At 47.9% G+C, this 27,799-nt stretch overlaps 1 protein-coding gene across 1 annotated transcript; it reads left to right on the top strand.

The window, feature by feature from the left end:
- Positions 1-27,438, top strand: LOC105461239 (zinc finger protein 704-like). Its single transcript, XM_011707741.1, has 7 exons — positions 1-77; positions 404-618; positions 979-1,286; positions 3,916-3,987; positions 25,404-25,504; positions 26,714-26,975; positions 27,067-27,438. Exons 1-7 carry the CDS (start codon positions 1-3, stop codon positions 27,277-27,279), a joined length of 1,248 nt encoding a protein of 415 aa, XP_011706043.1. The 3' UTR covers positions 27,280-27,438.
- Positions 27,439-27,799: the final 361 nt, after the last annotated feature.

Raw genomic sequence — 27,799 nt, 5'->3', positions numbered from 1 at the left:
ATGTATTCTGTCGCAAGATATCCTACCGTTGTGCCACCGTTCAAAGGCGTTGCCGTCTTCGGTCCAAGATCGACGCTGTACAGACGCGCCCGATTCTGGCTCCTCGTGAAATTCGCGCGAATTTCCTAAAATTAATTGATTCCGCTGAAAAAGCGATTATCGAGAAACCGAGGCGGGTATCCGTTTTCAGAACACACGTGTTTCGCGGAAGAGTTTCCTGGAATATTCATCTCGGCTAATCGAAATGAAATCGAGGAAACTCTTTAATTCGCCATCGGGGAAAAATGGATCGTGCTTGAAGTAGGGTAATAGTGAGTTCAGATTTGAATGTGTGACTTGCGGATGTACGCACGTATGCTATAACATAGCGAGACTATAGCACATGTGGTAATGTATATTTCAGATCCAGGAAACGACGGCCAAGCTCGAACAATGATTCCGAACGGACGTACAGCGGTTGGGGCGGGGAGAGGGTGCTCTGCGGACGTGAGGGTTGTCGCACCAACGAACGCGGTGATTGCATGGACGAATGCGCTGCCGCCCTGGTCCTTATGTCGCTCTCGTGCTCACCTCACAGTCCTCACAACCCCCCGCCACTTCACTGCCAATACAATTACGGTACGGCGTTTATTTCCTTCTGACATTCGCACAAGTACTATATATATAAGCCGTTGAAAGCAGGCACAGAATAAATTCTTTTCTTTTTATTTGTAGTCTGAGTTTTTGTAATCTTTGAGTCTCTCTCTCAGCGTAGCTTTTTTTATTTCAAGTAAGAATTCCTTACAGCAATCTGTTTGTTTTGCAAGTAAGACGATTCTTTAAAAAAAATAATGAAAATATGTGTCAATAAATAATTTTAATTTTTATTTGTTCGTCGTGTTATTACATACGTATAAACACAAAGACAGAATTAACCGCGCTTCCACGATAATCGGCCGGGCCGAAATGAATATGGAAGAAATTGGCTCTGTGCGACAGGTTCCTGGGGGAGTCGTGGAGGCGGAGGTGGCGGCATGATCGCCGGCTCACCAGGAGTCGGCGGTATGTCAAATAGCAGTAGCAGCAGCGGGGCTTCCTGGCGAAGCGGCACCCCGAGTCCACCCCTCAGCGAGGAGGGCGTACCGACGAGGAGTTCCCCGTGCCCGGCGACCTCGCATCCCTCGCACAATCAGCCGCATTATCCCTACAACGCGTCCGGCTCGTCGTCGAGCAGCACCCCGGGCTCGACCACGCTGGACGAGGGGATAGTGCCCGACTATATCGAGGAGCAGCACCCACGTAAGAAGGTGAGTAACCTTTTCTGGTGTTCGTTCACCTCCTCCGTCTCGACGGAGACGTGTCGCGCGACGATGTCGATAATCCGCATTGTCGCACGACAAGTTCGTTGAGTGTGCTAATCGGTTGCCCGGAGTGACGGAGGAGGGTGGAGGAGTGAGAAAATTTCTGGAATCTCCAGAAATTTGTCGGGGCAACTTCCACGGGATCGTTTCCTCGTCCCCGCAGCCGATTAACACACAGTCGCCGTACTTAACCGCGAGAAGCTTATTTACCTCGCGACCGCCCAGTAAAGTATTAGCGACTTCCGCCGCCTCTCTTTATCAGACCACTACCGTGACCTTTGAAACTAGTTTTCAGAGTCGCGTGTTCGCGCCACTTCTGGCAGCCGAACTGCCCTCGCCTCGCCGCGTCTTTGCGCCTTCATTGACCTTAATCTTCGTGAATAATGTACACAGTCGCGTCAACGCACGCCCAATTCAGCTTGCCAAGTCTCGGTGACGAAGACAAATGATTTTTATGAAAATCAATTTTGCTCACCGCCGCGATTCTGCATCAGCGCGCGCAGCGTCGGAGAATTTTCGTCTCGCGATGCAATTGTTCGCCGACGTTTCGAACGGCGTTTCGTCTCGATTCAAGATGAACGTCATGAATTTAACGTCACACGCTGATCGGTTTCTTCCATGCGTAAGCCGTAGCTGTGAGGTTTGGCGCGCATTGATTGAAAAGCGTTTCTCGCACCTTCGCATTAGCGACATAAAGTATGACTTCCGTGAAGCTTAACATTACAATCAACACGTTCGAGCGACCTTCGCGATGGAAAATACAAGTTCGCCGTGATAAAAATCGAATGGCCTTCGGGAAGCCTCCGTCTCCGTGATTAATTCTTTTCGTGTCCGCATGTGTGATAGTATGCGGTAGCTTAATTAACGCCAACGCGTGCGCGCAAATATGATAAGTCTATTGCGTAAGACATTGGGGCACCAGGGTGAGCCTTGCACGTTGCCACGCGTACATATCGTTCGATCTGAATTAGATCTGGATTCGTTTTTCCCCGGGATTTTCTCTCTTGTATTACTTACATATAAGGATTGGAAACCGATAATTGCAATTTCAGGCTCGAGTTTAAAGTCGATTTATAAATTCGATTTACGGACGAAGGATATAATTTATCGCAATCACATCGATCGCATTGTTGTGAACGGTACATAAGTAGAGAATTTGTATCGAAGATTATTTCTGTCGATATTTAAGAAAGTTACAAGTTATATTAATTGGCTTCAAATTCTGTTTATATCAAATTTTGAAATATTCTTTCTTCGAAATAGGTATTCTTTTTATATTTTGTGGCATTATTTGTGCATTGTTTGCACTGTTTGTGGCATTATATTTTCGAAATTGATTTAACGTCACTTGCAAGATAAATACCATATATAGATTTGAAACACTGCAAAGGAATAACATTTTCGATACAATGAACAAATTCGACAGATTTAATCGGCATTGACGAGTAACGGGCACGAGCTTTCGAGATGACGGCGAACTAGTTTTCTCTTTTCGAGTGGACGAGCCAGTGAAAACGAAGTCGCTTTCGATCGTTTCGTAATGTGAAACGGCCGATTTTCCTGTAACGTACTGCAGGAGAGAACGGAATCAGGAAGAGGCCGAGACGTCACGCGTAATTTGACATCTCTCTCAATCTCTGAGATCTCCGAGGACTTCCATTAAAGCAAATATGTACGTCTGCGATTTTTAAGGAAAATAGAATTTAATTTTAAAGTAGCATTTCTATTTTTATTTAAAAAGTATATATAAGTTCTATGTATTTTGCGATTAATTTCAATCACTATATATTAAATTCCATGGTACATTGAATGTATCTACATATATTTCCCAATTTTGTTTCTCGTTCTCAAAATTTTTTGTATGTAAATATTTCTATCTTCTCTCGGAGTCTCCCGAATTAACCTATTTGAGCCAAATGTCTTCCAGCCTCGAAACGGCTGAAAATGCAGAGTATTTTTGTGCAACGCGAATAGAATAATTTGCATATCGCTGAAAATCGGCGAGAGAGAGAGAGAGAGAATACTTTGGATTGTCTCATGGATGTAAACCGCGCCAGTTGCTGCGCGTGCTGGCAGTGATGGCAACGTCCCTGACCGGTCAGAGATGCAGGCGAAAGAGGCTTGCAGAGGCGGCCGGAGTCGTCTTCATCATCATCGTCGTCGTCGTCGTCGTCGTCGTCGTCGCGCATGCCAAGCCCGCGCGCATGATGATGACATAAGCGCGCCGGCCGAGCCAAGGATGTAAACACGCGCGCTGCGATTTTTTGGTATTTCGTAATAAGACGGCTAACAAGCCGGACCTTGAGGTATTATCGCCCCGCGCTAATCTTAGGTACCGGCAGCGGCGGCGGCAACCCGCGCGCTTTTGCTGCTTTCGGCCTGCTTGCAGGGACGGGAAATCGCGCGGCTCTCCGCGCGACGACGACGACGACGACGACGACGACGACGACAGTGAAGCGGATGGCGGCGTTCCGTCCGCTCCCGAAATAGCCGCTAAGATGAGCGTGTGCCCCTTAACTTAACTAGCGGCCGGACTCGCTAAAACATGCCTCTCCATGCTTTATGGCTTTTTCAGATTCGAGCGAAAGTCAGCCAGGACCCGATCGAGACGGAGCCAGGCGCTTGCGCGACTTTCGAAAGCGAACAGGTAAGCCCGATTTCCGCTCTCCGCATAATTGGACACTCGCTTGGGGATCTCGCAGGTGCGAAACTGCAGGCGGCGAAACTCCTCCTTTTTAACCCCCCTAGCAGTGTCGGGTTATTCTCGCGCAAATATCGGCGGGAGGTGGGCGAGGTACTTTGCGCGCGCGCGCGGTGTCAAATCACGTTTCTTGTCGTTAATATTTTGTAACTTCATGAGTTCGTAAAACAAAATTTGCTTCGATAGAAAGATTATTATTTAGTATTTGTATTTCTGTTTCAATAATAGACGATCGCAAAGTATACCTCCCATTCTCTTAATCGTTCCAGAATTAATTCCCCTTCGTTCGCATCTTTGAACGTATCAATTCTTGGAGTTAAACTACCTTTAATACTTCTTTTAACATCGAAAGAACGCAGCGGAAAGAATCCCGCGATGCAATTTGCATTCGAGATACTTTGTTGTTACTACGTCCGTTATCTGACTCGTAACAGAGATAAGTAATCTCGCGTACCCATCGCAACAACAGTTATATTTTTTCCTCCAAATTATCTCGGAGAGAGTGTAGCAACCTGTCGATATCTCTGCAGTTGAAAAGGGAAGCATCTGCGATCGCCGCGTCGTCGTGCGTAAACTGTATATAGATACGACACCCGGGCAAGCCTCATTGTTATCGAAAAAAAAAAAATGTGGAATCGTTGGCGAGCATCAGTCTCCGCGTGCAAACGCGACTCGAATCCACCACTATCCCACTACCACCACCACCACCATCATCACCACTACCACCGCCACCTCCTCCTCCTCCTCTTTCTCCTCCTTCTTCACCTCCTCTCTCGCGGATCAATATTATTCGTAACCCAGTTTACACCGAAGGTTCCTACTTTCACCGGTGGTCGCGAACGGCGATCGTTTAAAGTCATTCATCTCAATTCAATCGACGTCGATGATGTCGTCAGACGAAAATACGCGCGTCATTCGCGATACTGTGGACAGCGATCGTTGCGGCGGCGTCGATCAGGTCCGCCGATGTAATTTACGAAGTCTAATGCACGCGGTTTCGACTTTCACTCGCGAATACCCACATAACGTGGAGCAACCAGATTTCCATGGACGCGTGCCCCCTTTTCTGAACATCGTTCTCGAATCTTTTTTTTTCTTATCCTTTTTTTCTTTTACTTTTTTTTTTCTTTAGGTTTGTTCCTCTAGTTTCGCATCTCAATGCATGATTAAACAGTCAGACGTGACGTTTTCGTCGCCTTGCCTTGTTAAAATTTAAAAATTCCAAGCGAAACGCCGCTGCTGCCAACGCAAATTTCATCAAAATTTATACGTTCAGCGAATAGAAAAAAAAAATTAACTTCTCGCGGAGTAGTCTTGATAACAGAGATTTGAAATACACGTATAGACATTTCGCTCGCGCTCTTTAAAAACTGGGGAACGTCCCAGTTTTCTTCTACCCCATTGTCCCAGTCACACCCCAGAGAAAGATGGCCACCCTACCTGTGAGCCTCGCGCGTATCGGCGCACCTGACCCAATTGACCGGCTTGATATCTCCGCGAACACGGCAACCAAGGTCGTCGGCGTCGTTCCCTAGATTCTCTCATCGCTTAGCGCTCGTCATCGCGAGAAAGGTCACTCGATCGAGATAGGAGAGAGAGACGATGCCACCGTTCCCATATCGCGGCATCCATGAACGGCGAGATACCGACAGGCGGGGAAGGAAAGAGAGATGCGAGAGAGAGGGAGAGAGAGAAGGAATAAGAGGGAGGGACGGTGGTCAGGAAGTTCCAGCCGAGTGTATTGCATTGTGCAACGAGTGCGACAGAGTACTACGCTTCCTCCTCGCTCCCTCCTCCTCCTCCTCCTGCACGCCCGTCCTCCGCCCGCGTGTCAACGCGCGCGCGCGCGCACGCGTGCACGTACGCGCATCCACGTGCGCAGTGCCGTAGTCGAGCGTATCGATGGGAGTATATCGAGTGCATTTTGTGCCGGTGGAGATTTTCCTTTGTCTCCGTCACGTGCCTGCGGCCGTAACGCCTCGCGCGATCGAACATTTACACAGGCATGAGATCACGATCACTCGGCAAGAATCTCCGGGCAGCACACAACGATTTTCAAGGAATTATCCGATGGGCGGTCAAATGAATCAGGCCATATATCGTTTCAAATGAGGAATTTGTATGCTAAAAAAAAAAAAATTACATTCCATCCCAGAAACCTGCGTTTTTCCCAGTGACACGGTTTTTCGGAGAAAAATTTCCCCACCGGTTTTCTTTTGTGCGCATTTTTGTCACTTCATAAACCTCTTGCAATTGACACGGATTAAACTCTATCGAAAGGTCGTGCACGCGCGTTGCGCGACACGTGGATCTTCGAACCACGTGAAAACTGGTTTCTTTTTTCGACGTTAGAATTGAGATCCCATTAAGGTATAGGAAACTTAGGATTATAAAGCCCAAATCTTTAAATATATATGTATAGCTTAGATACGCTTGGTGCAGGTAGGCTTTATGGTCGACGATTTTACCGTATCTTATCGATGTTCTATAATACATATTTCCCAAATTCCGGCTGAATTATCGCCAAAGTGAACGAATGAGAGATGAAGCGAACAGCTTCTGAATAGGAGTTTCTATAAAAATCGGTCCCGCTCGGCATTCGCTCGAAATTACCTTCTCGTCCGCGCGTGCACACGTACCGGATCCAGGCTGAACCCTTAAAAAGTGCGGATTGTGGCCGACGTGAGCCAAATTCTATTAAAACGTCGCGCACGCGCACGCCGGAATATCCTCGTCCGTCGGCATACGCCTGCACATGGACCTAGATCTCGGAGCGGTAACACGCGCGAGGACCCGGCGGCGCCGTTGGTGCATCGCGTCGCAGTGCACACCACGTGACGTCACCACGAGCGGCACGTGCCCCCTCCCCTGTCCGCGCCCCCCGGTGCCCTCGAATGCAGTATCGCTCGTCGGCGAGGGGGTGGGGCGGGGCAGGACGGGGGGCCAACAACGAGAGGGGGAGGTAGAGGTGCGGAGGAAGGTAGTTAAGGTCACCGTGGCCCTGACTGCACGCGCGCGAAATAATATCGGTGTGCTACCGTATATATATATATATGTATATATGTCTCTCTCTCTCTCTCTCTCTCTCTCTCTCTCTCTCTCTCTGTGTGGGTGTGTGTACGCATGAGTGTGTGTGTGTGTGTGTGTGTGTGTGTGGCGTGCGTATGCCACGGGTATGCACGCGCGCATGCATGTGTGCAACGCGCGCGGAGAACGCACGGAAGATTTATTTCTAGTTCCGCGTGCTGCCGCTTTTCTAACCAAGGTTTTGCCGGTTAGATGCACGAGTCGCACGAGTGTGTCCCAATGGCGGACCTTGACCGTCGGCACCGATATGTTCGGACGGTCGTCATACCGTCTGCTGGTCGTCGCAGATCTTCGTAGCGATATTACGGCGAAGTTTTCCGATTATCGCTCGCAATACGTAGCCTACTGCTCCCAGTCATTCGATACACTGTTACGACACGCGATGTATCTTTCCGTGACGAGGTTATTATTTCATCTCAAAATGAGCTTCCCTTCCTCGAAATCAGTAGAATTTAAAGAGAGAGGACATATTCGCGATGCTCGTCAGCATAATCCTACCTTAATTGAAGGACGTAGCTACTAGCAATGCGAGTTTAAATCCACCGGCAAATATTTCGAAGATGATAATTAGAAGTTTGAATGTTTAATTTTGTATTGCTATAAAAATATGAATGAAAAATATAATTTAAGTACTGTTTTTACTGCTTTCTCGTAGTTACATCCATAATATATTTCTATTGTCCAGGTAGAAAACAAGTGGATCCAATGTCTCTTGCGGTCGAAATTGAGAGAAAGAAAAAGGGAGAAAATCTTCAGGAAAGCTTTTCTTTCTTTTAAAAGAGGATTCTTTCCTTCCGTTCCTCTTGCCTTTTTTAAGGTTTCTTCTGGGAAGAAATTTCTTTTAGATTATTTTTTTTTTCGTTGTATTTTCTAGACACAGTTGAAAAGATTTTTTCGTCTCGATTTGTGTCGCTCACGTTATTTCATTAAAATACAAAAACAGTTTTACATAAAAACACGTTCATTCAGAGAAACGGATTTACCTGATTCTTGCTCTCTTATCTCGGATCGCTGCACAGTTACAAGATCTTAAAACAAATTTATTCAACATTTTTCGCCTTGTATCACTATTTTTATTCGTGTTTCGACATTTTCATTTCTCGGCTTCGTCTTCTTTCGCGATATTTATTAGATTCATCCATATAGCGTAAATCTTACATCGCATAACACGTTCGCGTGTTATCTCCCGGCGATATCATGCAAATTGCGGCAGTCGCGAGGCGAGAAAAGAATACTCTGACGCGTACAGCCTGAACTTGAAATATAGTGTCCGTGTATCGGGACGCATCAGCTCTCGACGCCGGTCGTGCCGGCATTTGCGTGCATGCTCCCGCGAGTTCTGGGCCGCGCCGGGTCGTATTCTGATACGTTCGTCCACCTTACGTAATACGCGTTGCGTAAACTTGACGTTAGCCGTAATGCTCGCCATACATATTTCCGCGCGCCCGGCAACAACCCACTGCGGCCGTGTGGGGAGGGATCTCCGGCGGCCTTACGGAGCGACGTAATCATACCCTTTCGTATCGCTTCCGCGCTCTCCCGGTCCGATCTTCATGATGCTCGCCATAAAAACGGATGAACTAGCGTTTAATCGCAATTGGCGTGGTTCTTCTGCCGCTGCGATAGTTAGCTTTTAATTTTTTTTTTCTTTTTTTTCGAGCGATCGGGTCTCCCGCGAAAGCAATTTTACAATGCAAAAGTGTCACGTGCCGGCGACAAGCTCGGCAATAACAATAAAAATCCGAGTCGACAAGTCGATTGCGGAGTCGTTGATAACGCCGCTAAACTAGCGGAGAATTGCGAAGAGTGAGAGAGAGAAAAATGAAATTGATTAGAAATATCCACGTGTCGAGTAGAAGCACATATTCTCCGTGCACGCTACCGTCCTCCGTTCGTGTTGTACAGATTGCAGATATTATCTGCCGCGCGTGCAGAGTCAGGGCCATTGCCTGGCAATACGAGAGATTTCTGATTATATCATTTCAAACAATATCTCTACCGTGTGTAGGATAGTTCCTGATAAAAATTAAGAGAGCGTCACCTTCTCTATTGTTACGAATTCCCGGACCTGCGTCCTCTCGCCGTTCCCACAGCTGACGTCTCTTTTCTCGGTATACGTAATAGCGTAATAATAACACGCGCGGAGATTCCGCGTGTGTCATTAGGGAGGATTTATCGTCACGGCCGGGCCTGTTTCACGGTCCGAGCTTCGCGGTTATCAGTAGTAAACGTTTTTATAACAAAATGTCAAACAGAATGATTCCGTTCGCATGATGGCGCGTAGGCATCGCATGACATAAGTCAGCGGCCATGACATCGACGTTACGTATATAGGAAACGCTCGCCGTCGCGTCGTCTTTCTTCTCTTTGTCCGCGCGCCTCGCTATTAATTCTCGCCAATATAACGCGTAATTGATTGTTTTCTCGAAACACGATAAATTATCGCGATCCCGTCTTTAGCTTCTCATATCGAAATTCGACGAATTTATTTAATTTTTTTTCATACGCGTTTGCGACATAAGGAAAATTTATAGTTATCCTTTTTATGCAACGTCGATGAATCGAGCTCGATTTTCGTCTCGAGGAAATAGAAGCGAGTTTCCGTAGCGCTTTGTAGACACTGGAAATTTCGATTGTTCGCATACTTGAACGGAATAAAGTGAATGAAATCGCGCGTCTCGGTTTGAACATTCTTATCGACATTTTAGTTTTGAGTTACCTCTGGCATTGGATTTGGCACGTTCTGCAATCTCGCTAGAGATTTTCGACTAGAAATAACATTGGAACATCTCCGTCCAAGGTCACGATCAGAAATAAAAAAGAACCGTACTGAGGAAGCAGTGTCGTGTATCATATATTGTTCCTCGGAAGGCCAGCCTCGGCTTTAAGTGCACTTTTAACAGTCCTTAATGACTACCGTTTCGACGACCTTGCTTGACGTGGTAGTCAGTTGGATAACTAGAGAATGGGCACCCTTCCCTCCGAGACCGAGTGACGAGGAGAGCCTAGCAACGAGGAACAGGACTGCGAAAGGACAGCCACTTTTCAATACGAACGAGTTCTCACTTAATCAATTCGGCAGGCCCTATATTACGCAATCCATTGGCTTCGACGAATATTGATCGTCCTCCGTTATATGCCATCCATTCGCATTCGCTTCGCGTGGCCTAAACAATTTCAAATAACAGAATCTCCTCCTTTCTCTTTACGTTAATTTCGAAATGCGTATCGATACTCATCATATTGTTACGAATCGTGGCGATCGAAGATATATATTTTTTACTCTCTCATGATGTATGCTTTCAGTGCCACTTTCAATCAAATACAGGATTGTTCTCTTAATTAATTCGGATTATTGACTCAACGAGCGCGACAGAATCCTCTCTTTCCGCGGAAGAAACGGAACTTCGCTTCGCGGAAAGTTTATTCCCGCGCGGACGCGCGACGGCGGCGCGTCCGCAAATTCGGGGATCGTTCTTATCGCACCCGACAGCTTTCGCGCGAAGAGAAACTGCAATTGTGGCGTCACACATCGGAAGTTCTCGGGGAACGGGTTGAGATAATCCCCGTGCGGCCGCGGTGCCCATATGCCGCTCGCGTACGCGAAACTTGGGATTCCACGCGCGACTCGGATTCCTACGGCGACGAGTATTAGGTAGTACTCGTCGTCGTCGTCGTCGTCGTGTGTAACGCTGGCGAAAATACAATCGACCGGTCCCCCGTAGCTGTCCCGGGATGCCGTTACCGGCCGTGCCGGTTACCGCGCTTCGTATCGAGCGCGGGACACGTATAAATAGTTCACGGAGGTCGTTAGGAGGGACGGCACATTAGGTAGGTAGGTAGGTGGAACGGAATTGTCATTCCGCCGACGGACATTCCGGACTGTCGCTGTCGACGGAGGTATGTCCCGTCGAACCGCCGCCGCCGCCGCGCCGCGCGCCGTCGCCGTGTCAAAGAGTTTCGACAAACGGGATTGACGGGTGTCTGGCGTTTATAATAAAGTTCTCGGCGCGACGGCCACGTGACGTCACGGCTGTGGTAGGCTGAAACTATCGGAGGTCTTCTTTTCGTCATACAATACGGCTCGATGACGTCATATCGATTATTTTTTCTTTTCTGCCGTCATGACGTCATAACTGAAGTGCCGATCTCTCGACAAGATAAGCAAAGATATTCCTATGAAAAAAAATTATATAATATATAAGATACAATTTAGATTCGAATTCTTTAGAAAACGTTAATATGCATGACAGTTATGATAAAATGACGATAATAATTCCATTATAAAGACCATATTGTAGAGCTTATCTGCATCTTCTTTCAAAATATCCAAATGGTGTCAAAATCCATTAATGTTATATTAATATTATATTAATCGTTAACAATACATATTGTAAAAAAATATTAACGGATGTATCAGGCGAGAATGAAAAATTTCTTTGTGTTGGTCAGTGACTGTAGCAATAACATTGACACTAGGATGCTCAATTATTTTAGCTTTCTATAGCGTCACGTCTGGAGCATTGAGCTCTTTATTGCAGTCAATGTTAGACCTGGTGTGCTCTTTCTCTTTCCCTCTCGCTCTCTCGCGTTGTTAGAACTTTTCGGCCGGGAGGAGAGTCAAGGACGCGCGCTCGCGAATTTCAGCTGGCAACCGCCGCGCCGCCGGTGGGGATGAGATACCGTGCCGCGCCGCTCGGCGTGCCGTGCCTCGCCTCTCGTTGTCCTAGGTCCTGACTGCCTTTTTTTACGCACGCCGAATCGACGATAAAAGTACATCGTCGTCGACGCCGTTCGACAGTATGGAGAGAGGGAGGGAAAAGAGGAGAAGGAAAAAGAGAGAAAGAGTGCGAGCAAGTCAGCCTTCTTCCTTATCGAACACGATCGTAACACGACGAGGCCGTATATTCGACGTGTCCTCTCACAATCAGAGAATTCGCCTCTGCTTTAATGAGAAATGACTTAATGGCACAGTCGCGTCCGAGATGAGTTTCGTTACGTCACGAAGTCATCCAATCGAGATCGTATAGTCATGAATAAACTTTTTACAGTTTTACAGTTCTTCGCATCTTATAACTGTTCAACTGAAATACGAAGTATCCACGACGTGTCCCCATTTTTTCTTTACTTCTCGAATCGCATACGGTGAAAGTTTGAGGAACGCTCCTTCATTTCCGCTCATTCCCGCGGATCCCGACGATGGATTTCGTAATTCGTTCCCGATGACTCCCGTCGATTTAGCGCGACGCGTCCCGCTATCTAATAATACACGCTTGTGACAACTATATAGATATATCGTAGCGCGACATTTATTTTAAATTCAAGGTGACGTGAATTTTATCGCGAGCGCAATCTCGGTTCGTCGTGCTTTCGATAGTCGCTTCGAGCAAGCGATAAAGAATAAAGCGCGTTTCTATAATATCTCCGCAACCGAGGCGAACGAAGGAGCTTTCGTTGTCGTTTGATCTCTTGAGAAAAGAAAAAAAAAATCATTTCCAGCCGCGTTATCGAGACGCTTTCTGCGCCCGCGCGCGTGTGTCCGTATCGACCGTATCTCCGCGTGCTCTACCTTGACCTCCAGCTGCGAAAGTATCTCGAGCAATTAAAGCGTTTAAGGGCTCCTGGTAGAACCGGTCGTCGGATGTGTGTGATCGGCGGGTGTCGCGAGCCCTCCCCCCCCCTCCACCCCATCGTACGGGATCTTCGGCGATCGGATGACACATTCTCGCCGCATATGGCGGCGAGAAAAACACTTATTGACCGTTTAGTGCTCAACGATAAACGGATAGCAACGTTATCGCGGTATTGCCCGCCGATTATCATCGCTGTCCGGCAAATAAACGCACGTGAACGTCAACGTTTCTCGAGAACAAAGAGCTCGATTCTCTCTTCTTTTTCCTCTCCGTCTTTTTTTTTCCATCCGAGATACGGAATCGCGACTAATCCCCGGGCCTAAGCTCGTCAACCCGGCCGGCTATAAGGTTTTACATAAGCCGTCGCGTTTCGACATCGGCGTAGACTGCAAGTGACTTTCTCCCGGATCGATCTTAGGTCGGAAAGTCACCTATCTCCTCGCGATTCCCCGCGAGTCCGCCAGTGAAACCGGCGTTCGTGCGATATGATCGATGGGAAAGTACGACCGATAAATACGCAACGTCACTCGGTTCTCCAGGAATTACACGAGTGCCACTTGGCTCGCCCATATAACGGCTGCAATTCTCGAAATTTTTATTAACCGCTCGACGCGGCCGAGCGCAATTGTCATTTTTACAAAATTTATCGATAAGCAGAAACAATCAGGCTGTCGGAGCTGTGCAATAGCGCGGTAAAACCGGTGGAGGTGTTTCGCACGATCGCGAGATATCTGGCAAGGCTTCTGAAATTTTTTGGAGCAGCGAGAGACGAAATGAGCGTACGGTGTATGGCTGTACAACCGGATAAGGAGGAAGAAAAGAAAGAAACCACCGGGCACACAATCAGACTTGACGCGAACGTGCGGAATGTCCGTGAGAATCGTGTTTTGCATTCGCTTCGTTTCTCGTTTCTTTCGACCGCCTTCGACACGTCGCGATCGTGTCCGATGATAAAAGAATTGCGAATAACGTCGTTCCTACGCGCGCGCTCGCGCGAACGCAAAGTACTACGTAACTGTAAACTGGTCCTAACACACAGGCCTCGCCCACTTGGTTGCTCAACTTGGGTAAGCCGAGGAGAACCGGTGTGTCTATGGCGTGGCAAGGCCGTTGACAGTGCTGGCGAATCAATCGCGTTGTCACGCTCAAGCGGCCGCGCTCGCTCGCTCGCACTCCGCTCGTGCGTGCCCAGCTGATTCGCCGCGCCGTCGCGAGAGCTGCAGCCGTTCACCGATCGTGGGTGAGAGAACAAGAGAGAGAGAGAGAGAGAGAAGGCGGGAGGGAGGAAGAAAGAGACAAGTTCAATCCTGCGAAAGTTACGTTACGCTGAAAATCACAAAGCGATTTATAATCCGGCGCGTCGAAACGCAGATGCGAATAGCACGACCGTGTCTAAAAACTGTAACAAATAATAATGCAATTTTGCGGAAGTAGGCAAAAATCGGGAAAGCGGAAACGAGAGGAGGAGACACTGTTGAACTGGCAAAATATACAAGATTCTTGAAAATGTAATTGAAGAATATTGCAAGAGGAATGAAAATTGTGCGATTAATAAAGGAAAGAATGATTTATTTTTTGAATAATTATTTATTCTGGTAATTATTTGAATCAGTAGAATAATAAAAGAGAAATTGAAAAAGTCATCTCGTGTACGTTAAAGACATTGAATTATTTTAATTCGGTTTGCAAGACAGATAACAGAAATGCCAGACGTCTTCTAAGAATTTGGATACGTATAAATCTGTGTAGATAACGCTGAATTTCGTCAACGACATGTCTCGATAATAAGAGGTTTATGATAACAAATTGCATGACAATAAGAGGAGGATACAAAAGAGAGAAAGAAACCCGCGATAATTCACGATCGACGTCTGCAAAGCAGATAGTCCTGCCCTAGGGTAAGGTTGTCCCCCGGTCGTTTTATTTAACCGGCTGGTATTGCCGATTGGCCAACTGGGACTCGTGCCCACCCACTCTCGTCGGCGCGAAGATTCGCGAAAGTAACGACCTTGACTTTGCCGGTACCGTGCCGCCGAACTTACGAATCTAACGGTCATCGAACACGTAAGCCCGGTTCAGTCCGGATTCGACGTCGAGTTTAAATCGCAATGCTGCGATCCTAGTAGTCGTTCACAAAAAAAAAGATAATTCGGTGCGAGTGCATTACCATTTCGCGATCGTTCGCGTTAACGAATACGCACACGCAGCTTCGAATGTTACAGAATGGTACTGTGTCCCAATTCGGGATAGATATCCATCTGTCGAGAAAGGAAGAACGAGGAGGAAGAAGAAGAGGAGTCTCGTGAGTGCGTGGTACGAAGACGAATGATGATTGCGAAGATGACTGTTGCGAATGAAATCACATGACGGACGAATGAACTCGCGTATGTTTTTATATGGCATCGATAAGATCGCTCTGTCGAAATCTGGTCGAAATTCAAGCACATGTAATACGTCTACGGGTTTGCATATGAATCTCTTACTTTCTCGCTGCAATCGAGACTCGAACGTAAAAACGTCGCGTCTACGAAGAAGAATTGCACAAACGGTGATGCTCGAAACGGCCTGTGCCTGTAATTACAATTGCGACACGTTTCGTGGGAGTGTTCTTATTGTGTTTAGCGTACTGGATAATGGGGTTAGCGTGCCATGGGATAAACAAAAGACTTTTTGCGCCTGTGGATATTTTTGTAATAAAATTCAGGAGACGGATAGAGAAAAAAAGGAGACGAGAGAGAGAGAGCACTGTGTCTATGTCGCATTATCATGTTTTATTGCAATAAAAATACGATTATATCTAACTGCGAAGCTCCAGAGGAGTTTGCACGGAACAAACACATCTTTAAAATATTCAGCTATATTATGTGACGTAAATACGTGCGCATTTTCTTGTGATTGTGACGTAGTATTATGGCGCGTAGACATAAACACTCGCCATTAAGTAAATAAGCGAGCGAATTGACGTATACAAAATCAACTACCTTTTATTTTGCTGGAACTTTCATTTGCCGCGTGAAACCGAAATTCAATTGTTTTCTGGCACGAATCTTCAATGTCGCGCGAGATTAATTTCAAAATAACAATTTTTTCGTCGGCTTTAAGTGTCAATTTTATTGAGTCAATTATTTATCTATATGTCCACGTGATTTCTTCGTTTTTAATCCATCTCTTATAAAAAAAAATATTGTGGTAGTAAAATCAATTGACGATAAAATAAAAAGTCACAGCCTTATACAAAAAGAAGTGATTTAAGTCGAATTTCTTTGAATAAATTTTTCATGTAGATGTCACGGTAAAAACTGGACAAAATTTAAAAACACCGCGTCTGACAATGAGATTTGAATTATATTTCTACCTTTGATGATAGGGAGATAGGAAAAGAAAAATTAATTGACCGCAGTCAGCTAACAACGCTGGTGCAACCGGACGTACACTAATTTTTACCGCGCGAGCGAGCGATAACCAGGCGGATAACCGAAAAGTTCGCTTGCTATCGCGCACCGGTTCTCATTTTACGCAATAAAATTAGTCTCTCGCGTGACCTTGAGTCGGTTATTGAACCCTCCTTGCCCGATACGCGAGCGACGCGTCGAATCAGAATATCCGAGTCGAGTTTGGAAACATCACGCACTCGCGTTTTGTCGCCTCGTCGCTGATAAGTGGACTCGAATAAACATTTCTCTCTCTCACTCTCTCTGTCTCGCTTCGCACAAGCGCATACGTGGGTCTTTAAAAAAAAAATGTAGCTTTATCGAGCCGCGCCGGCCGACACGACCAAAATCAGTGAACGGTAACGGCTTCAATCCCTTATTAGTTCGGCGCGCATTATAAGCGCAATGCACGCTAGTGCGATTACGGTGGAACGAATGTTAATCCGCGAAGCATCGGTGTGCGATATTTTCGTAATACGAATACTGACACGCGCGGAACATACGCTCAGCGTTGCGGGATTATATTATTTTTAGTTATCGAAATTCGCGCATATGCAAAAAAGGACTTTTTTTTGTTTATTTTAACATTTTACTTTCATACATTTTTAATATTTGTGTATTGCACCGAGAAACTGTTCGGCGTGCGTCCCGCGTCCGGAAACGACGGTGTAAATCGGCAAGTCGTTTCATCGTGCGCAATTAAAAATTAATGGCGGTGACTCTCGCCGGTACTTAAATCGTATTTTCAGCCGTACCGGTAGTACCCGAACGGTACTACCGGTTTTCGGCTGTAACTTCTCTCTTTCTCGCGACATGCAGGCGGGGGAGGGGTTTGAGGGGAGGGCGAGGAGGGTCCTGGTTTATTGCTTAACGAGACCCGACCGCGCCGGTATTGAATACCGTGTGTGCATAAACGACGATACACGGCCTTGGGGAAAAAAAAGCAGGACAAAATTAAACGCGTGCGGCCGGTGGATATTGGATTTTAAGTGTCCCGTGAAAGTATCTGCCCCTGTCACACGGGATTTCCCTCTTTTCTCGCGTATATATATATATATATATATATATATATATATATCTTTGCTTCTCCACGTACGTAAATTAAATCGCGCGCCTGCGAACAAATGCGATATAAAGATAATACGATTTGGGAGCCGCGTATATTCCCTGGCGCAGTCGTTCAATGTGTATATCGGCCGGAACACGCTCGGAGCCATTTTAATTGCTATTTACCCACGAGTCGTGCAAGATGCGGTTAATGATATATTCAGGGGTTGGGAGGGGCAGGCAGGGAAACTTCGTGTGAATTTTATTCCGAACGCACTGTCGATTCACGCTTATCGTTTTCACGATTGTCACATGTAACACGTCTTACTCTCACGGCTTTCTACCTTTCACCGCGTTTTCGCTGAATTCGCGATTTTTCTGAGAGACACCTTCGCAGATACTTGGCAGGTTTCAACCAGAAAACGTTTCAACCAGAGACATTTTGATATGTCAATTTTTTAAAATTATTTTTTAACAAAATACGTTAAGATACGGAGCTAATATTTTTTTTTAATTCGTTCAAATTAACAGAATACAAAGAAGTACACGAATACAACAACTTTGTGCATTCGTATCCACGGTATATATTCGAAACGATCAAACTGCAAGAAAGGATGCTTAATTTCACGGTATCATCACGGTGATAACATCTTTCAACTAATCGATACGGCCTAGGAAAATTCAAGGTGCCTCGGAGTTCGCGAGGCTCGCAAAGTGCATCGTCCTCATTCGGCGTCACCTCTCATTTTCTCCCATCGGCTCTACGTATATATATCGGCCGTGGGCTCGCTGAACGGGTGTCCTCCACCATTTCAACAAGACGCGAGCGGGGCCACGGCGCGGCGGCGGCGGCGGCGGCGGCGGCGGCGGCGGCGTCCACGCTGCAAACCGGCGACGTAAACAACGCATCTGCGCAGGCGCAGCCGTTCCTCCCGCGCCGCCGCTTCAACAGTTCGTTCGCGCCGTCCTCTTCCATCTCGCTATTTCTCTCTCACTCTCTCTTTCTCTCTCTCTCTTTCTCCTCCTTGCTCCTTATTTCTCTTCCTTCTCTCGCTCGCACGCGTGTAAGTACGATTCTCTTGCTCGTGAGCGTCGGGCGACCATCGCTTAGCAGCCTTCTCAGCGACGACGCTGACCTTCATAAAGTCCAGCGCACAATGGCCGGCCGCACAAGATCCGAACGTTGGAAACTTTCGTACGTGTCTGAAAATGTCGTTTCAGATAACCGCGCCGGGGGACGTACCCGCGAGCCAGGAGAAAGTTATGCGGTTAATTAAAGGGGGTGAGACGTTCGAGTGTACTCTCCGAATGAGAATACAAGCGCGAGCGCGCACGAATTCGAGCTTAATATGGAGCCTACCTCCTCCTTCCTTTGTGTGGCTGAACGCAGCAACAATGTTGGTATTCGCCGCTCGGTGGTTGCAACATCGCGACGGCCTATGTCGCCGGCACGTTTGTGCCGAAAGGCCTACCGGACGCCATTGTTACTTTGGGGAGAAAGAGAGAAAGATAAAGAGGCACTCGAGCACGCACTGGCGGAGTGCAAGTATCGATAAGAGGCGGAAACTGCGAACGACGCCGATTTAATCGGCACGTTTTCAATGAATGAAAAATAAATACAAATATTATAATCCTTCCTCTCTTGCCGCTCTTGTCTCTTGAAAAATTAAAAGAGAAAAAAAGATACGTTTGCTCTCTCTGGAGAAAATTTGAGAACCGTTCGGGCATCAATGTTTTTCGCTGAATTAGCAATTAACTCGTATAATAATGGCAGTGGAATTACGGTCGTTCTCAAATCGTTACGAGTTTTTTAAACGCCCGTGTCCAAAAATACCCAGCATCCCGAGGTTTATGGTGACCATTTATCTCGGAGTGACAGATAAGTATGGGCTAAGATTGTGTGTTTTCCAACTGAGTTATTCCAAAAACGAACGTAGATAATGAAGGTTGATAGTGGGCCCTGAGTAAACAAGCTTTTTCCACTTCGTCATCCGGACGCAACGAAAAGCACAGCAAATCAGATGCGTCGAACATCCTGGTGGAGTCCCGTCGTGACTCACGGGTACCCGCTGTCGTTTCCTCGTCCCCCTCCCGCGCGCATCCATGCCCCTCCGTATAGGCATTTGAAACGATTCGCCGTCTCTCTCGCCTCCGTGTGTCGACGACCTCGGTTCTTCCTTGTAAATTGCACCGAATCGCGTGCCGCGACGTGTCCCAGCTGAGCGTGCTTTTTCCAGCAGTGCGCTTGCTATTTTACGACCGCCGTCCGCGCTCGCCGGGAAAATGAAAAAAAGGGTCGGGGCTTTTGTTCGCCTTTGCGCCTCGTTTGTTACGGATCGCTACCGATCGCCGAAACTCTCTTTCTCGTCGAGCGGTCTCGTTGTCACGTGTCCTCTCGCGTGCTCCCTCCTATCTCGGAATAAATTCGCTGGCTGAAGTTTCCGAGCACTCGCGCACGCTCGTATCCTGGAACAAAGGCATCTCCGGAGCGCGCTTGCGGAGACGATTCCGCTCGTACGTTCTACTCGGCGTGACGCATCGTTACGTCGCAATGAACTGTCTTCTCCCTCGCCTCCCCGTCGAAAGCCCTCTCACAGCTTCGCAAACGGTGCACTCGTCGACGATGTGCGACGTAGCTCAGTGCAACGACGTAGCCTTTGTCGTACCTGCTGCGTCACACGTGGCTCCGCATCTCTCGCCGCGCGCGGTCAGTCCCCTCTCGCCTCCCTCTCTCTTTCTCCCCCCTCTCTTTCTCTCTCTCTCTTTTTCTCTCGACCAGATTCCTCCCTATCGTTTCCCCCGCGTCTACACGCGGCCATATTCTGAAATTTTCTGCCCCTTATTACCACATCTCGTCCCCGCCCGCCGTCGCCATCGCCATGGCTTGGCTGCGGCTGCCGCCACCGCCGCCGCCACCGCTGCCGCCGCTGCGACGCGAAAGTCCCACAACAAACCCGTAGATTTTTCTCCCGCCACCCCGTATACCCCCGTATACTTCGTGCGTGAGGCGCATCGGTGTGTTCGAAGGGTCAACGTCCGACCCTCACCACACGCCACGGATCGACGCGCATCGTACGCGCCAACACACAGAAGTCCGGTTTGTTTTGGTTTCCCGGGCGTTACCCGGACTCCCCACTTCTCTCTCCGGTGACTTCGACTCCTCTTTCTCTCTCTCTCTCTCTCTCTTTCTCTCTCTGTTTCCCTTCTTTCTCTCCTTCCTTATTCGCCTATTCCCGTGTATTCGCGCGTTCTCTCTTTCTCTTGCACTCTCTTTCTCTCTCTCCTTCCTTCCTCTCTCGCACCGCGCGATATATCCCTATGTCCGTGAAACCCATCGCCGCGTGGAACGACGCGGCGTGGTCCCAAAATGGGGATTGAGAGTCGGCAGCCGGCAGTGTGACGTCAGAATGTGTACACGGAACGGTACATCCAGAGTATCGTTATTTACTGACAATGCAACACCGGCGGCCCCTGGAAGCTTGTATTGGATACAAAAATATTTTTTCTATAAATAAGATAAAAATAAAGATCCGCACACGATCCGCAGTACGTTCCAAACTGACATCGCGATATTTATATTTTAAATAGCGTCAGGCAGGAAGAATGCAGATGATACAGATACTTTTTTTTGTTTAAATAGCAGTACTCGGCGACGTTTCTACGTTAAACAAACCGGATTGATATACGTCCGGGTTGGCGAGATACATCCGCCGCGATGCAACAGAAGAAAACGGTTTCGCATGCGAAAATCTCAGTTAGTCGTGGGAAAGGTAGTAGGACGTAGGAAAATATAGCCCTGTACGGCGCGCAACGTTTGTGCAATAGCCGTCGGCGGCTCGACGCGAGTCGACTAGTGCGGAGAAAGCGGGAGGCCGCGTGGAAAGCGGGCTGTCGTAGCGTGTAGTTTGGAATCGATTTTTGCGTCCGCGCTTGGCGGCAGCGTCGGCCGCGTATATACGCGTAACGTTCGATTCGTGAAACAACGTACACAACACGCTACCGGCGAGCCTGCAACCTGCGCGATGAACCGCGTGCAAGAACGGCCTTGGTAAATCGGCGTTCTTTGCGCGCCGCGCCGCACGGCTCGGCGGCCGTGTATAGTTGTCGCGAATTGTGATTAATCATCAATACAATCGAACATACGAAAATGGAATTGCGAGCGTAGTTCTTTCGCTCGGAAGAACCGCGCACGCACGAGCGAGTCGAGAGATCCATTCACTCTAACGAACTTCGGGGCGTTGACTTCCAGCGCATTCCTGCGGGGCGAATCACGGGTAGTCCGTTTCATCGGTCGCGTCTCTCTTTTTTGAAACGATTTAACAACGATTTTTCACGCGTCGCTTATCAAAGACTTGTGGAAACTACGACGACGCAGGAACAACACGTCTCGCCGGGATAACACGTGCGTAATTTTTGTACAACGCTCCTCTCCGGATCCTCACGCATGAAGACAGGCGAGCGAGCGAGCGAGCGAGCGCGCGCGCGCGTGTGTGTGTGTGCATATACACGTAAACGAATTCGCGAGCGAGCGAACGAGCGAGCGAGCGAGCGAGCAAGCAAGCAAGCAAGCAAGCAAGCGCTCGCGCGCGCGCGTGCCGTTGCGCAGTACGCAGAAAGTAGTGGGAGAGAGTGCGCAGGGGGAGAGGAGACGCGCGGTACTACGTTGGGTAGGGGTGGATGCCCGCCCGGTGCGCGCGCTCCGACCGGCAAGACGATGCGATGCGTGTGCATCCCCAACGGGCCGCGGCTATCTCTATCGCCGGCAACGTCGTATCGCACGCGATGCGCCCACGAAACGCCGCACCGCGCCGCGCCGTTCCGCGCCGCACCGCGCGCGGCCGTCTCTCTCGTCGCGGCAACCCCGCGCGGTTCGGCTTACTCATCCCCGCGTGTGCTGCACGGAGGAGAGCGCGCGATGATATTCGCGCGCGCACGCGAACGCGCGGGAGATGGCTTCGCGAGATCTACGTCACCGCCGCCGCGCGCCGCCGCGGGGAAGAGGATAACACCGCCGGGAGTCGGGAGTACGCCGATTTTCTTCTCGGACGTGACTGCCTCCTCGGACGTTCGACCGGGGCCGCCCTCTCCCCCCGATCGAATTTTGCGATAGCACGCTGTCTCCATTACGCGTCACGCACAACGCGTGTTACTACGACGCGACGTGCCCCCGTGCGGGTTCGATAATAAGCGCGTTTGACGATGTAATCTTGATCGTGCTTTTTCAACCGAAACCTTTTATTTTTTCGCCCTTAAAAAATACCATTGTGTTTCGAATACTTTATTACCGAACACCCTGTATACAGGACAGACAATACATGCGTGAAAATGATAAATCGCGGCTGTAATCGCACAAATTGATAGGTAATATTGATTTTGTCTACGATTTCTTCAATAATCGTGGTTGCAGTCCGACGATTATACAGACGCTTTACGATCTTAAAAAGAATATATATATTTTTGTACTTTGTACATTGTCTCTTGCGGAGGATAGAGCATCCGTGAGAGTAGATCCGGTGCCGATCCAGTGGCCGCTATCAAACACGCCGAAGATGCTCACCGGGCTGCGTGGTGCCCTCTAGACTAATGCCATCGGTATTACCGCGTCGTATCTTAAAGGTCGTAGAGGAGGGAAAGGGGAAGGAGCAGTGGAGAGAAGAACTGCTGCGAAGTTCTCCGGAGCACGCCAAACCAACGCCGAGAGGCATGGGCAAGGCAAGGCAAAGGGAGAGCGTTGCCTGCCGACCAGGCATAGAAGGTCTGTGACCTCGGCAATGGCTGAGCCGCGGCGTACGCCGTTCTGGCGTGTGTACCCGGCGTTGTACCGTTTCCAGAGATGATGTCACGTATATACGTCCACCGGGAGATCCGTCCTCGAAATCGCTTCGAAACTTCGAAACTCTTTTCCGAAACGGCACCTTCCTCGTCCGCGCCGGATCGCGTCTCTCTTTCAGTCAGAAGCGCGCCTGCGAACGCGCCTTGGCGGTCGCGCGCTATCGCGGAGGCTCCCGCGGTCGCCGGCCTTTCGCCACCCGCCACCCGGTATACCGCGCGACGCACACCGGTGTATCTCCCCGGTGTACCGTTTCGGAGCTGATGTCACTGCACTATAGCCGAAGCCCTTAAGGCCCGCCGAAGCGGGAGCCACCGCTCGCCACCGAACGACGCGATCTCGCTTATCACGCGCGCGTCTTTCAGCCGATACGCCCGCGAATGCTTATCGATATTGGTTCGTCTCTCTATCTCTCTCTCTCGCTCTCGCTCTCCCTTTGCGTCGCTGTCGTCAACCACCGCATCACCCGGTATGCCGCGTGAGAATCGAAAGAACGTTAATGGCGCATAGTAGAGCCGAGCCACGCAAAATTGAGGGAAGCGATCGACGACGGCGCGGCGCGGCGCGATTTCCGAGATCGTGTCTTAAGTGCAGTCGTTAAAGTCACTCGTAAATATTCATGCGCTCATTAGCTAGACCGTATGGCCCGGCGACGTGCTATCGCGCGAATGCGTACTTAAAGGAATTATTTTCGCCGTAGTCCGACGGCTTATTAATCCGGAATGCTTTTGAAGGGGCGTCCTTCACTACGGCGCGTTAACGAGCTCATGATTGTCTTCTTGGTTCAGACCGTTACGTTGGAAAGCGTTCGAGTCGCGTGTGTGCCAGCCGGAATGAGACGTGAGACCGTTATAGCGAATGATTAGCCATGGTGCTTATCACGGTTGTATCGACATCCCCTAAATCCGTAAACTCACAAGCCCAAATACCGATGTAACAAAAACCGACGAGATCGATTTTCGGCGTGTCTTGCCAGAAATAAACGTAGAAAGGCAACACTTTCGTGTCTTCGTTAATAAAGCATCGACGTCCGTTTTAAGGCAGCGCGTCTCGCGTTGCAGCTATATACTAAAAATACGATCAAATGATTAAAAGCTAAGACTAATCCGCGCTTGTAAATGTACTCCGAATCCCCTCTTGAGTGGACTCTCGAGCGGGGTACAATTGTCATTCTATCCGCGTTGGACGCGCACCCGGGGGGATAAGAGAGGATCCGGATGACGCTCGCGGTAATCGTCACTCAGGTAGAAGACGATTACACGCAGGTGAGGGTACGCGTTCGCGCGCGGGGGGGGGACCTGACTCTCCGCTCGCGAGAGATGCCGGTCGCGCGTCGCGTCGCGTCGCCGCGCCGTCCTTCGCGCTCAAACACGCGATCATCGCGGACCGCGTGGGCTTGTATTCCTCGCTCTCCTCGCGATCAATACCACGTGACCGTATCGTCGTGACCGGCGCGGCGCGGCGCAACGCGGGCGCCTCCGCCGCGCCGGCCGGCCGATGTAAACAAAGAAACGTGCGCGCGGCGCGGCTGCCGCTGGCTGCCGCGCGCGGCATCGATTTTCCTATTCGGCGGCTTGGCTTGGCTTGGCGTGACTCCGACAGCACACACAGGGTGCCGTCTTAAGACTCTCGGACTCTTACAGATTAGCGACGCGACGTCTCACCTACGATCATCGTGTAAGACAGCTCCCGTTTGATGATAATTGAAATATATACAAATTAAAGTAAATTGAAGTAAATAAATACGAAGGCTGTTGATACCGGAGCTTTTTGAAACTTTACAGCATATTGATGTTAAATAAACAGTAAAAAGTTTCTTTTAATAAAGTATAAACAAACGCGAAAATAAATGGATTTCATCTATTAAAGTATTAATGAAAAATATTAGAACTTGTGATTTTAATAAAACGAAAATAATACAAAATAAAAGAATAATAATAATGTAAAAGAGAAGATAAAATAATATAACATAAAAGAGAATAATAGTAATTTATTTTTGGGATAAAAATGGATTATTCTAAAAAAGTCACCGGACATGGCATTTCAATCGATGGCTGTAAACTGTCTATTCAGCTCGATGGTTAAAGCAATTTTGCTGTCAGCGTAAAACTATGCGAATTGCATCACGGTGTGCCGATTAGTTCATTAGTATCGGACAATGCAGGACAGTATGTTTGCCGTAATAAATCATAGCTGTCCATTTCCTACCCTTTTCCCTTTCGTGAAGTTCTCCCCGGACATGCGAAGTCCTGTTCCCATCGGGTCTATCATCACGTAATACACACCGCTCTCGCGTCAACGATCATTAATCGGCTATCATCTTTCTGTTTTCAGGCGAATGCGGCAGTGGTCTTCAAATGCACTTGGCCGGGTTGCATGGAAATCAAAGTTACCGTCGCGCTTATCGAGGAACATGTACGCCAGTCACATCTGGGGTAAGTGAATACCCTGGATGTAATACACCGCGTGTCTCGCACATGAGCGTAAGACGCTTAGCGAGACCGAGGCGGAAACACGCGAGCGCGAGAGGTCAAGCTGGTCCTGGCAGCCGAGAAAAGAGCTGTTGACATTAAATATTTTCCATGGGTCGAAGCGCTGACAATCGGTGCCGTTGTAGTAACGTCAGCACTGTGTGTATACCCTCGAGTGTGCAACTCTCTCTCGAGAGCGTAAAATTAACTGCCGCCTGGCTCGTAACGCATCATTTCGATATCGGGGGTTGTTGGAACAAAATGATCGTACCTATTCCGTAAGGTCAGCATAATATTTGTATAAATTGAGTCACGTCAATAATTTCCACGGTTCTCCTCTCTTCTCGCGACGCGACAGTAAATCTTTCTCCGTCGACTATTTTTCTCATCTATAAATGGATTAATCAAATATAATACCAACAATAACAATTTTATTGAATACACATATAAAAAACAGATGTAATAAAAAATTGCATGTCAACGGGCGAGATATTAGCAATAACATGATTCATAAGATTAATCTTTATGTTACTGAAGTTTTACTGCACATTAGAGTTGTACAGAATTATCTATATGTATGAAATAAAATTTTTTAAACACACAAATTTTGAGGAAAAGAATATTACTCGTATTAATAAAACTAATCAAATAAAATTAATAGTAGAAACACAGATAACCGATATAGATAATTGATATATCAAAAATAAGTATTAATAAACTCATTGGCTTGGTTCTAATAAGATAACAGTAACGCTTAGTCTAATATTGTGCGCATATTTTTATTCAAATATATGTATAGATACGTATACATATGTTTTGCGCACATTTTCACGACTCGCATAATGTTTTTTAATAAATACATAAATCCTGAAGATAATTATATGTAGAGAAAAATACATAAAAATGTGGTAAAAAATAATAAATTATAATAAAATATAATAAAGATAAATATTATTATTATAAGAAGTAACAATAAATATAATAATTAAAATGATAGAGAAGTTGATTTGAAGAGCGAGAGAGGGAGAGGAGAAAAATGAACTGAATATCAGAAAGTAACGAAATAAAATATTTTACTGCGAGAAAAAAAAACAGCCTTGAAATTTTGTTGCTCGATCAGAAGATAAGAAAACAAAAGATTGCAAGCAAATTGAAATCATTTTTCTTTTACAGTCCAAAGAAGTCCAAGGGATGCGACAGCGAGGACGATATGTCCGTTCACGAGGAGGAGTTCTATTATCAGGAAGTTGCTATGGATCACATGAGCTCACCCCCCACGATGTCTCACCGGGACATGGCAAGACCGCCGCACGAGGATCCGGAGTATCAGAAGCAGCTTCGTCTTGAGGCGACTCCTGCCGCGAGTAACTACATCGAGAACGTAATGGTCGGTGTGAGGGAACCGAGCAACGCGTTTACGATCTCGCAATCGCCGGTAGGTAATCGCGCGTTCAGGCTGTAAACCACCCGCGCCGGTGCCGGTGAAAAATACATTCCGACTAAACTTGCCCTCCATTTCGTTTTAGGGTACGCCCAATAAACACATCAAACTGTCCCCACGGCCATTGCAGGCGTGTCATCAACAGAACATGACAGCGTCCACGGGCAAGCCGTCCTCCCCGCGGCGAACTCGCAGCGATGTTAAGAAATGTCGCAAGATCTACGGTATGGATTCACGCGACCTCTGGTGCACTCAGTGCAGGTGGAAGAAAGCCTGCACCCGTTTCTGCAGCGAATAGGCCAAGCGTCCGCCCCGTTCGTACGTCCGTGGGCGGAAACCCTTGTCAAGTCGACCCCAGAGTTTGCCAATGCTACGTTGAACGTTAACACCAACTGCCAAATGCCAATCATCGTCGAAGATACGGCGTCGAGAAAAAAAAAAAACATAAGCTCCCGCATTCGGAGCGCGAGACGCGAAACCGCCAATTATCGCCGGTTGTAGCGAAAATGTGTGTCACTCCTACGAGCTACTTCACAGCGTATGCCGCGGGACTTCTCATGAAAACGTAAAATGCGAAGCTCGTAAAGCTCGTAAAAAAAGCAGCATCTCTTCCTCTTCTCTATGTCTCCCGTCGTCAAGACGGTTCATGCACGAGTATTCGAGGAGAAACATCAATCGAGAATTAATCCGTTAACGGATAGCTCTGTAGAGTCGATATTCGTGCATGATGTAACAACATCTTTCTAGTGCTCATATAGAGGAAGTTAACGATGTTAAGGATTTATCCGAACGATTTCCGCCCGTTCGTGTTTTGCACT

Source organism: Wasmannia auropunctata, unplaced genomic scaffold (genome assembly GCF_000956235.1).
Source record: "Wasmannia auropunctata unplaced genomic scaffold, wasmannia.A_1.0 LD336101.1, whole genome shotgun sequence".
Classification (NCBI taxonomy): domain Eukaryota; kingdom Metazoa; phylum Arthropoda; class Insecta; order Hymenoptera; family Formicidae; genus Wasmannia; species Wasmannia auropunctata.
Note: the sequence above shows the minus strand (reverse complement) of the source record. Positions and strands in the feature narration are given on the sequence as shown.

What these genes read in the sequence shown, in the direction of transcription:
- LOC105461239 (XM_011707741.1), top strand. Translation starts at nt 1, where the DNA reads ATGTATTCTGTCGCAAGATATCCTACCGTTGTGCCACCGTTCAAAGGC. An exon ending in TCACTGCCAATACAATTACG is followed by an intron (nt 619 to 978) that starts GTACGGCGTTTA and finishes TCTGTGCGACAG; the next exon opens with GTTCCTGGGGGAGTCGTGGA. An exon ending in TTACGATCTCGCAATCGCCG is followed by an intron (nt 26,976 to 27,066) that starts GTAGGTAATCGC and finishes ATTTCGTTTTAG; the next exon opens with GGTACGCCCAATAAACACAT.